A 12,658-nucleotide genomic window follows, 5' to 3' on the forward strand; every position below is an offset into this window, starting at 1 on the left:
CTGTCTGTACTATAACTCTCCCCCTTGGAAGCAGTGGTGGGAAATCTGTGGGAGAGTCTATGGACACAGCAGTGCAATCTAGCAAGGGATGGGACTAAGAGCTGATCAGTTCAGAGGCTCTGCTTCAAGCAATGCCTGCATTAGCCTTGACCTGTGATAGGTGCTGGACACATCTGGGATCACATATTAAAAATAATATTTTTGTTTTTCCTCTCCTTCATTCCACCCACATCTTTCCCATAGGGAAGGGGGTTGGTCAGCAGTTAATTGAACTAATGCTGCAATGCTAATGCCCCTGTAGTAATTTTATATAATGTTTTAAATGGTCATTTATTAACACAGCACATAGATCTACCAATGATTTTTACAGATAAATAAAATGAGATCCTTTCCGTAAGGAGCTTACATTTTACAGCCTTGACACTGCAAGGGCTTGTGCAAGTGCTTAACTGTAAGCACATTCATAAGCCTTTGCAGGATCAAGGCCCATATCTACAATTGCTTATTTTAGAGAATGACAAATTTTATGTTTCATGAAGAAATCACCCACTAATGAAATACAACCACCATTGAGATGAAAAATAAGACCTGTTTAATATGTCAGACTAACACTACACAGAGGACAAAAAGTTTAGGACAAAAACTGAAAAAATACCCTATCTGGTTGAGATTACCACATATATTTTAGGGAGGTGGATTGTAATTACCTTTGAAGCAGTATGGTTATTTAGCAGGTAGTGTAGGAGAGAGGAAGAAATTATAATTATTTGCATTATTTTTATTCAGAAGAATCCTAAAGTACAGCATGGGGGCACAGAGCAGTGACTGTCACTGGGTGGGGGGGACTGCCACACTGCAATTCTCAGTGGCTATTCAACAGTGCAGGAAGTTTCAACATTGTCAGAACTTTTTTCCATATTATTTTCTAAATGGAATCCCAGCAAAATTGACCCAACTTTGCGAAGTGTTTAGATTCGAATCACAATATTCCGACAAAATATGGCTCCATAAAATTTTCTCTGACCAGCTCTAGAAATGTACCCCATCCTATCTGTAAGCTTTCTTTTGAATAGTGAGGAACAAGTTCATTTTAATGTTGAAATGAACCATTGGGTTTATATCTGTCTGAGGGGGAGGAGGATGTGACCATTTTAGATAACATTTTCCCCCTTTTCACACAGAACTATATACCTTATTTCTGAGTGATTCAAAGAGTCATTTTTCAAATTCTGAGTGTTCGGTCACTTAGATATTGTTCTTAGGTTGGTGTCAGTAACCATATAGTCAGTGCTGTGTTTTGTGAGATTGAATTGCAACTACATGTTGTCTTTTTTTTTTTTTTTTTTTTTTAAAACAGGAATGTTTCACCAAAAAATGGTGTTGAAGTGTTTTTCTCACGAGACATTTATGGAAAATATTCTTTGTCTCCAACGCTCTCTGAACTGTGGATTTTGTCAAACAAGTATGTATTTTCTTTCACGTATTGTGAGTATTCTCCGTGTTGCCTGTCTGGTTCCTTTCAAAACATGCTTTTTTTCTGTTATTTTAATTGAAAAACAAAACAGCAAGGGGGAAAAAAAAATGTTGTTACCCAGCATGTGAGGAAACCCAGTGGTTTGACAGATATGTACTGGTCTCTGTCTTCTTTCTTGGGACCTCGTAAAGCAGGAGACTTCCAGGGGCCTTGAGTAGTGGTCTGATCTTCTGGTTCCTCACTGATACCAAAGAAGAAAAACTTAAGCAAAACTCCTTTCACTGGCAACTTCCAAAGACAGAAAAATAAATAAAATAAAAATAAAATGGATAGAAAGTTGACCAGATTGTCGGGCTCAATGGGTAGCGATCAATGGCTCCATGTCTAGTTGGCAGCCGGTATCAAGTGGAGTGCCCCAAGGGTCGGTCCTCGGGCCGGTTTTGTTCAATATTTTCATAAATGATCTGGAAGATGGTGTGGATTGCACCCTCAGCAAGTTTGCAGATGACACTAAACTGGGAGGAGAGGTAGATACGCTGGAGGGTAGGGATAGGATACAGAGGGCCCTAGACAAATTAGAGGATTGGGCCAAAAGAAATCTGATGAGGTTCAACAAGGACAAGTGCAGAGTCCTGCACTTAGGACGGAAGAATCCCATGCACAGACTAGGGACCGAATGGCTCGGCAGCAGTTCTGCAGAAAAGGACCTAGGGGTTACAGTGGACGAGAAGCTGGATATGAATCAACAGTGTGTCCTTGTTGCCAAGAAGGCCAATGGCATTTTGGGATGTATAAGTAGGGGCATTGCCAGCAGACCGAGGGACGTGATCGTTCCCCTCTATTTGACATTGGTAAAGCCTCATGTGGAGTACTGTGTCCAGTTTTGGGCCCCACACAACAAGAAGGATGTGGAAAAATTGGAGAGAGTCCAGTGGAGGGCAACGAAAATGATTTGGGGACTGGAACACATGACTTATGAGGAGAGGCTGAAGGAACTGGGATTGTTTAGTCTGTGGAAGAGAAGAATGAGGGGGGATTTGATAGCTGCTTTCAGCTACCTGAAAGGGGGTTCCAAAGAGGATGGATCTAGACTGTTCTCAGTGGTAGCTGATGACAGAACAAGGAGTAATGGTCTCAAGTTGCAGTGGGGGAGGTTTAGGTTGGATATTAGGAAAAACTTTTTCACTAGGAGGGTGGTGAAACACTGGAATGCTTTACCTAGGGAGGTGGTGGAATCTCCTTCCTTAGATATTTTTAAGGTCAGGCTTGACAAAACCCTGGCTGGGATGATTTAGTTGGGGATGGGTCCTGCTTTGAGCGGGGGGTTGGGCTAGATGACCTCCTGAGGGTCCCTTCCAATCCTGAGATTCTATGATCCTGCTGCCTGAGGCCTAATACATTTGGTGAGGCTGGCTGTGTCCCACTCCCTGACTCTCCATCTTTATCTCATTTGGAGAAGGCTGGTGATGTTGTCTGAGTTAAAAGACATGAATAAATGGGATTCTAAATCTATTTCTCTGTCTTCTGACACGTGTCTATTGATGTCTTAAAGAATTCTTTGAGGGGGTCTACAAGCATGTGGACCAGGGGGGTTCAGTGGATATAGTGTACTTAGATTTTCAGAAATCCTTTGATGACTAGGTCCCTCATCAAAGGCTCTTAGGCAAAGTAAGCTGTCATGGCCTAAGAGGGAACATCCTCTCATTTATTGGTAACTGGTTAAAAGATAGGAAACAAAGGGTAGGAACAAATGGTCAGTTTTCAGAATTGAGAGAAGTGGTGTTCCCCAGGGATCTGTACTGGGACCAGTCCTATTCAACATAATCATAAATGATCTGAAAAGAGGGGTAAACAGTGTGGTGGTAAAATTTGCAGATGATACAAAGCTACTCAAGATAGTTAAGTCTGAAGCAGACTGCGAAGAGCTACAAAAGGATCTCTCAAAACTGGGTGACTGGGCAACAAAATGGCAGATGAAATTCAGTGTTGATAAATGTAAAGTAATGCACATTGGGAAACATAATCCCAACTATACATATAAAATGATGGGAGCCTAAATTAGCTGTTATCATTTAAGGAAGAGATCTTGGAGTCATTGTGGATAGTTCTCTGAAATCATCCACTCAATGTGCAGCGGCAGTCAAAAAAGCTAACAGAATGTTGAGAATCGTTAAGAAAGGGATAGATAATAAGACAGAAAATATCCTATTGCCTCTATATAAATCCATGGTACACCCACATCTTGAACACTGCATGCGGATGTGGTCGCCCCATCTCAAAAAAGTTATTTTGGACTTAGAAAAGGGCAACAAAAATTATTAGGGGTATGGAACGGCTGCTGTATGAGGAGAGATTAATAAATCGGGGACTTTTCAGCTTGCAAAAGAGGTGACTGGGGGAGGATATGATAGAGGTCTATAAAATCATGACTGGTGTGGAGAAAGTAAATAAGGAAGTGTTATTTATTCAGTCTCATAACACAAGAACTAGGGGTCACCAAATGAAATTAATAGGCAGCAGGTGTAAAACAAACAGGAAGTATTTTGCCAGAGGATGTTGTGAAGGCCAAGACTATAGAATCATAGAATTTAAGGTCAGAAGGGACCATTATGATCATCTAGTCTGACCTCCTACACAACGCAGGCCACAGAATCTCACCCACCCACTCCTGTAACAAACCGCTAACCTATGTCTGAGCTACTGAAGTCCTCAAATCGTTGTTTTAAGACTTCAAGGTGCAGAGAATCCTCCAGCAAGTGACCCGTGCCCCATGCTGCAGAGGAAGGCAAAAAAACCCAAGGCCTCTGCCAATCTGCCCTGGAGGAAAGTTCCTTCCTGACCCCATATATGGCAATCAGCTAGACCCTGAGCATGTGGGCAAGACTCACCACCCAGATACCCAGGAAAGAATTCTCTGTAGTAACTCAGATCCCACCCCATCTAACATCCCATCAAAGGCCATTGGGCATATCTACCGCTAATAGTCAAGATCAATTAATTGCCAGAATTAGGTGATTCCATCATACCATCCCCTCCATAAACTTATAACAGGGTTCAAAAAAGAACTAGATAAATTCATGGAGAATAGGTCCATCAATGCCTATTAGCCAGGATGGGCAGGGGTGGTGTCCCTAGCCTCTGTTTGCCAGAAGTGGGAATGGACGACGGGGGATGGATCAGTCAATGATTACCTGTTCAGTTCATTCCCTTTGGGGCACCTGGCATTGGCCACTGTCAGAAGACAGGATACTGGGCAAAATGGACCTTAGATCTGACCCAGTATGGCCATTCTTATGCCTATTTACATAGATTCAGCAGTATCTAGGCGCTTTATAGGCAAGGAAGAGAGCAAAGAGCAACTAAGCTGAACAAACTACATTTAGCAAGGAAAAGGGTTGCAATAAAAAGCAGCAACGATATTGGCACACGTGCTGTTAATGCCACAACTTTTGTTTCTTCTTGTTGTTTTGCTAACACTTGTTGAAAGTAGGACTAGCATTTGTAAGGCTTATGGGAGTTTTCTTGCTATATGTCAGAGCACTGGATTCTAAATGAACAGAATACAAATTTGAAGTCAGTGTTTTGAGAGGTGTTTAGTACTTTAAGGCAATGTGACAAGCAATCTGCCCTCTTTTCAGTAAACCGAGTATACACTTTGTTTTTTAATCCATTTCTCTGTCTTCTGACACTGGTTTTTTTTGTTTGTTTTTTATAGGATAAGTAATGTATTTTTTAAAATAACTGAATCTGTTTCAGAAACCAAATAATTACAGGAATATGTATAGTTTAAATATTTCCGCTCAATAGATAGTAAACCAACCATTTGAAAATCAGTTCCTTCATTTACATGTATATGTCAAGACCTGAGTTCGGGTTTCCCTTCCTACAGTGGCTTTTGTGGAGTACAGTAGTCCTAGTCAGTCATTGACCTGTCACTACATTGTGCTGTGACTCTGCCCAGTAGGACTTGGACTGATGCTACCTGTCACATAGGCAAATAGAACCATCCTGTGGAAAGTACTTGCATTTCCCAAGACCTGGATGAAATTTGGCACTGACCGCCAGTGAAATACCGTATATACTCGTTCATAAACTGATTTTTTTTGGTAAAAAAGTGAAGTATCAAAGAGCGGGGGTCATATTATCAACTCGTCTACACCAAAATTGGATGATTTTAAGCTTTATTGAGTTATTGAATTGAATATCTAATACATTTTGGTTTTGTTTACCTGGAGCATTCGCAGGCATGGAGCCCCTCAGCTCCCAGTGGCTGTGGTTAGGCGTTCCCAGCCAATGGGAGCTGCGGGAAGTGGTGGCCAGCAAGTCCCTTGGCCCGCGCCGCTTGCTACAGCTCCCATTGGCTGGGAACGGCAAGCTGCGCCACGGAGAGTTGAGGGGCTCCGTGGCCACGGACAGTCCAGGTAAACAAAATGTCCTGACCCGCCAGTGGCTTACCCTGACAGGCCGGAGCCAAAGTTTGCCGACCCCTGTTGTAGATCACTGACGATGGAACGTCAGTTCTGGATTCTCTTCTTTAAAAAATTGCTAACATTTTATTTTTACTTAAATTGTATATTTGTTATGTTATAATTGAGATAAAAGAAGTATTAATATAAATAAAACATATGGATATCGACTATACAATTTTTCTCAGTTCATGTCCATGTAAACACAGCACTTAAAAACACGTGCTTCCCTAAAGTTTAATTTTCCTAGTACTAGCTGTTTGCTTTTCCTAGTATTGTTCTACTACAGGACTATATTATACTTATTTTTATAGTGCTTACTTATATTGATGGTAAAATAATTTATTGATATCAATACTGCATCCTTTTAAAGTTGCAAAGGCTTCGTTTAGTGGACTAGCTTGGCTTGAAATGAATGCTAAAATGAAAATGCTACGCCTTACAAGACAATCTGAAAAATTCAATGAACGATAGTACTATGGCACTGGTGTCAGTCCACTGCTGTGTAATTTGATCTCTTCGTGCATTTCTACCAATGGACCTCGTAAATCTCGAGTCAATCTGAAAATATAACGCACAGAATCGATGGAATCGGTAATAAAATTTAAATAGCCTGTTATCGCCACAGACATGCCAATCTACAGGGCTGCTTTGAAATAAACAAAGAACAATAATAATTTGGCAGTGATAAAGCAGGTGACGTTTCTGTATAAAGTCCTGTAAAATGTATAACTAAATTATTATTTTCTAAGATTTCCATGCTTGTATATAAAATGAACAATGGTGAAATCAAAAGAAAACGGTCTGCTTATCACACAGCGTTCAAACTTGAATATGAATAAAGTTGTTGAATATGCAGAAGCAAACAATAATTACTCCGCTGCTCGTGAATTCTTATATCAATGAGACACAAGTACGAGAATGGCGAAAAAATAAAACATCACTAAAAGACATGCCAAGAAGCAAGAAAAAATGTCCAATGAGGTGTGCTTCATTTCCTGAGCTGGAGAAAGGTCTCACTGATTGGGTTGTTAGAATGTCGACAAAATGCGTATGTCATCGCTAGAACTGGAATTCGTCTGTGTGCTCTGCAAATGTCGAAAGATGCCAAATACTAGTCAGTAAAGCCGTCAATGTTTGTCGCATCAGCAGGTTGGTGTACTCGCTTCTTGAACCGTTACAGTCTCTCTTTGTCAGCAAACATATATAGCCAAAAGCTGCCAAGAGCTTTGGAAGAAAAAAATCAAATCTTTCCAAAAGTTTATTATAAAACATCAGAAGAAATATGCATTTGAGCTGTCACAAATACGAAATATGGACGAAACACCGATGACATTCGATCTCCCAATCAACAGAACAGTAACTGGTGTTGGTGAAAATACAGTTTTAATTACAACCACTGGTGATGAAAAAATCCATTTTATGGTGGTTTTATCGTGTTTGGCCAATGGGTCAAAGCTCCCTCCTATTGTTATTTTTAAAAGAAAAACCTTGCCTAAAAACATGAAATTTCCTGCTGGTATCATCGTACGTGCACACGTAAAGGGATGGATGGATGAATGAAAGAGGGACTATTGAATGGCTGGGAAAAGTGTGGAATAAGAGACCACGAGCACTTTTCAAGAAACCTGCTGTGCTCGTTTGGGGCATGTTCAGGGCACACAAGATGGATGAGGTGAAAAATGTGGCCAAAAAAATGAAAACTACTTTGGCTGTAATACCTGGAGGCTTAACTTCTGTCCTACAACTGCTTGATGTCTGCCTGAACAAACCCTTTAAAGACAGGCTATGCAAAATGTGGTCTGAATGGATGTGCTAAGGCATGGAGAAGTTGACAAAAGGCGGGAATCTTATGAAGCCCGAAATCAATCTGGTCACCTAGTGGGTCAAGTACTTGTGGGAGTCCTTTCCCTCGGAAATGATAGAAAAATCATTTTGGAAATGCTGTATCAGCAGTGCGCTCGACGGGTCAGAAGACGATGCCATATTTGATGATGACACAACAGAGACTGATGATGAGAAGGAATCGGAGCCTGAAGATGACACTGCCAACATCTACGATGACAATGCAGGTACAACTGAGACTGAAGCCGAGTTTAATGAACTGTTTGGTGAATCGGAGACTGATTAGGACTTTGAAGGATCTTAAGACTTTTTGAATAAGTACCTTAGAACAATATGAAACTTTAAAATCAGTAAATGGATGTTTAAAACATTGACTGACTGTAATTTTGAAGGTGAATACATATTTTTTCAGTTATTATAACAGCAGGGTTTTCGTTAGATTACATTAAAATAATTCTAGCAAAACTTTTGAGTGTTTCTTGTGATGCCAGCTTTTTAAATATAGCAGGGGTCAGCAAACTTTGGCTCCCAGCCTGTCAGGGTAAGCTGCTGGCAGGTTGGGACATTCTGTTTACCTGGAGTGTCCACAGGCATGGAGCCCCTCAGCTACGGTTTGCTGTTTCCAGCCAATGGGAGCTGCAGGAAGCGGCGCAGGCCAAGGGACGTGCTGGCCGCCACTTCCCGCAGTTCCCATTGTTTGGGAATGGTGAACCACGGCCACTGGGAGCTGAGGGGCTCCGTGCCTGCGAACGCTCCAGATAAACAAAATGTCTAGGCCCGCTAGCAGCTTACTCTTATGGGCCGGGAGCCAAAGTTTGCCAATCCCTGAAATACACGGTCGGCTTATGAGAAGGTCATACCATTTTTTTCCCATTTTTACCTATCCATCTTGGGGAGTCAGCTTATAAATGAACGGGCTAATGAATGACTGTATACGGTACTCTGTATGCAGTTAGCTCTTTTGAGACAGGCGGTTCCCTAATTTCTTTTTTGCTTAAATTCAATTTTTAATTTTATAAAAATGACTACCAAGACAATTTTGGTGCTGTAGGGTGGAGGAAGGAGTGTGTGGAGAGGTATTAGAGGATGAGGCAGAGATGAGACTTACTGAATTGCTGTGATCAGGGGAGTTTGGACTTCGGAGAAATAACTCATTCCAAATGGGAAATATTCTGTTCTTTTCCAAATACTCCAGGAATTTGTGAATCTCTATATAGGGACCCCTGATAATATTTAACTGAGATGCCACGCTTCTATTCCCTCTCCATGGAAGCTGTAGCTAAGAAGAGGGTGGATTGCATAAAATGAAGGGCAAATTTTTAAACCGTCAGCTCAAATAAAGTAAAACTGCAAATACGAATGGAAAGGCCCTGTTGGATTATTTTGGTATGCACCCTGATGAAGATTTTGACAGCATTGCACAGTGAAATAATCTTGATGTGTTGCCATTTAATACTGTGCTGAATATAGCCAATTTAAACTGCTAGAATCTTTTGACATTCCTACATTGGCAAATCTGAATCAGCATCTTGTTGCTGCTGCAGCTTAATTATATTTGCCAGTTTGTGCCACAAGGATGGACATATTCTTATATTCAGTGAGACAGCTGTGAAGTATTAAGAGTTGCAGACGTGATACTGTTAGGTATGAATAGCTCTTGTGACATTTTTTAGTGCTGAAATCAAATCTCTAAAATATGTTTTTTCCAAGATCAGCAGTTAATGTTCATTTTGTTAACCTAAATATGCTCATTTTTAAGCATAGGGATTGTAAATATATAAGGGCTCAGTAAGCCTTCTTATACCGAAGTTGTTTTAAGAACCAATCTTATTACATACCTTGCTTCCTGTTGCTAGGACCATTTCCTCCTCCATGCCTCTCCTCCTTGTCGTGTCCAGCCAGTGTTATCTTGCTTTAACAACTGATTCCAGTACTGTTTAGTATTATAAATGGAGCTCTGAATAGTGTGCTTCATTACTGGGAAAAATCTTCTCTGAAATCTGGACTTCCCTGCTGTTAAAGCCATATGTCTTCCATTTTAAAAGAGGCTTCAGTGTCGAGTACTTCTCATTTGCTATCAAAACTTTGGTTCAGGAGTAAGTGAGGCCTAGTTGATTATAAGTTGTTGACACGCAGTTTAACAAACATAAGTAACAGACTCAAAGTGGTGTCCGAACCTGCCAGAACATCAGTTGCAAAATGTAGACCAATGGTACTCCGACCTCTGTGGTTCAGGAGCCAAATTAGCGGTCAATATTACCCAAAAGAGCCACAGTAGTGTGAATTCATTGTTTCATTCACCGTTATATCTATAATTCTCACAGCAAAATGACTGACCAAGTATTCTACAATTGGTTAATAATGTAATAAAAGTATCCTGACTGGTTAATAACTTAGATTAGTTGTTAATTAAATCACAGTGTTTTAATATCATCTCCTGCAAAGAGCCACAGGAGACACATTAAAGAGCCACTTGCAGCTCCTGAGCCTTGGTCTGAGTATTACTACTCTAGATAATCAGCACCCCTCACAACACACCTTTCAATATCCATGGGTCTATGCCTAAAATATGTGGTGTACCTCATTCAGTGCACTAAGTGTTCCAATAACAGTTATGTGGGTGAAACAAGACAATCACCACACTCTCAAATGAACTCATGCAGAAAAATGATAAAAGACAAAAACATCATATTACCTGTGGGTGAATGCTTTTCACAAAGTGATCACTCTATAGCTGATCTGTCAGTTTGCATCCTCAAAGGCAGCCTGCACAACACCTTAAAAGACAAACCTGGGGGCTTAAATTCATAATGTTTCTAGACACTAATAATCATGGAGTGAATAGAGACACAGGATTTAAGGCTTATAACAACAATCTATAACCTACTAATCCCCCATCCTTTCAGCTTTTTTTTCCCTCCTATGACTAGAGAGATTTTAATGGGCCACTTCACTTTGAATGGTCCTTTGAAATTTGTTAATTACTTATGGTAAAGAATCTGTGCCGCTGTGTATTTAGCTGTGACACTGCGAGTATGTTTCCCAAACCTGAAGAAGAGCTCTGTGTAAGGCCTGGTCTACACTACTCCATGGTAAGGGCAATGTAAGCTGCCTTGCATCAACCTAGCTGTGGAAGTGTCTTCACTTAAATTTGGGTCCCGCTGACATAAGTGCCTCTCTGCGTCGACATAACACCACTTCCCGAAGCAAAGTAGGGCTTGTCAATACTGGTAGGTTTTGTCGATGAGACTAACATTGACATAAAAAAATCGACAAAAGCAAAGTCGCCAAAGTGAGTTTACATTTGCTCCCTGTCGACAGATCATGTCCACATTCAGGGCACCATTGTCAACAGTATGTATCCCACAGTGCCTGGTGATACCATCTGTCACCAGATGTTGTGGGAAGGCAGAAATGGAGTGTGGCGCAAGGAGTGTTTTAACAACAGGCTGAGCAGATGCCGCATGGTAGTTGAATGTGCCTTTGGCCGTTTGAAAGCTTGCTGGTGGTGTCTCAATGGCAGGCTAGACCTTACCGAGGATAATATTCCCATGGTCATAGCCTCGTGCTGCACTTTGCATAATCTGTGTGAATCTAAGGGTGAAATGTTTGCTCAGATGTGGAGCACTGAGGCAGAGTGCTTGGCTGCACAGTTTGAACAGCCAGATGATAAGGCTGTCAGAGGAGCCCAGAGGGCTGCTATTAACATCAGAGAGGCTTTGAGGGACCACTTTGACAATGAGGGGGACTAACACGTCTGCTTTGGAGTTGCTTCCCTGGTGCATCCACATACAATTTTGGGGCCCAAGATTCATGCAACAAAATGCTTTAGAAGCCTGTTCCCAAGAGTGAATTGATTGCTATATGCTTTTGTAGAACACAGAGTAAAAACTCTTTACCTTTATTTACTGGTAAAAAGGGTAAAACCTCACAACTGTGTGTAGCTCCAGCTATCATTCTGCAAGCGGATGGAGTGATGGGGAAACTCAGGAGTGCTGTGAAGTGAAAAGGAATGTGTGGGCATAGAGGGGGGTGGGGCCTTTTGCGCGTAGTAGCAATCACTTTCTCACTGACTCTAGGCAGGCACACAGCTCTGTGAGCACCCCAATCATGGTGAGTGTCGGGAGTGGGGGGAAGGCGGTTGTGCGTCCGGACAAAACAGTCACTGCTTGCATGGCAGCTTTTCAGGGAACTCATTCTAAAATTATCTCACACTTTTTCACAGGCAGCCAACCTGCTTGCTGACACCTCACTGATGTGGGTGAGCAGGGAAACCAGGGCACAACTAATGTATGCTTGCGGCTTTCACCCGGGTCTATATGCAGCTCAGCTATGTGCCGCTTTGGTTCTAGCTCCAGTGATTGCTAAATGGCATGGTACAGTTTCCTACAATGGAGGAACTAACAAGGCTGCAATCCCTGGGAATCTGTGGCAGAGGATTAACAAGTACCACTTGGAAACTTTCCAGAGCCTCTCTCTGAAGGATTACCTGCAGGTCTCGATGTCCATCAACACCCTGCTTGGCCGTGCAGATTAGCTACACATGGCAATGTCCAGCTCACACAAAACATTACCTGCCTCCCACTTTTTGATTCCCTACACAAACCACAGCAACTTACCTGGTGTCTCATCTGCTTCCTGCTCCCCGTAGAGCACTTCTGGAGTGGAGAAAAGTTCCTGGCTGCCTGCCCCACTGGGCGACCCCGCTGGGAGCTCCACATCCTCTTCTAGCTCCACTTCTTCATCCAGAATTTCAGCGTTCAGGTTACCTCCTCTTTCTGCTGCCTCCGCAGTATCCACGGGGCTATCGGCGATGGAGATGGGGTCACCACTGAGGATAGCATTCAGCTCCTTATAGAAGCAGCAGGTCTTA

At 41.9% G+C, this 12,658-nt stretch overlaps 1 protein-coding gene across 1 annotated transcript in view; it reads left to right on the forward strand.

Annotated features, from left to right (window-relative positions):
- Positions 1 to 12,658, forward strand: part of LOC311527138 (annexin A2) — a 123,493-nt gene that overhangs the window by 643 nt on the left and 110,192 nt on the right. Inside the window, exon 2 of the mRNA XM_084640798.1 lies at positions 1,358 to 1,462. Coding sequence (XP_084496924.1) covers positions 1,358 to 1,462 — 105 coding nt within the window. The remainder of the gene's footprint in view (positions 1 to 1,357; positions 1,463 to 12,658) is intronic.

This window comes from Lepidochelys olivacea (assembly GCF_965140295.1).
Source record: "Lepidochelys olivacea isolate rLepOli2 genome assembly, chromosome: 10".
Taxonomy (NCBI): domain Eukaryota; kingdom Metazoa; phylum Chordata; order Testudines; family Cheloniidae; genus Lepidochelys; species Lepidochelys olivacea.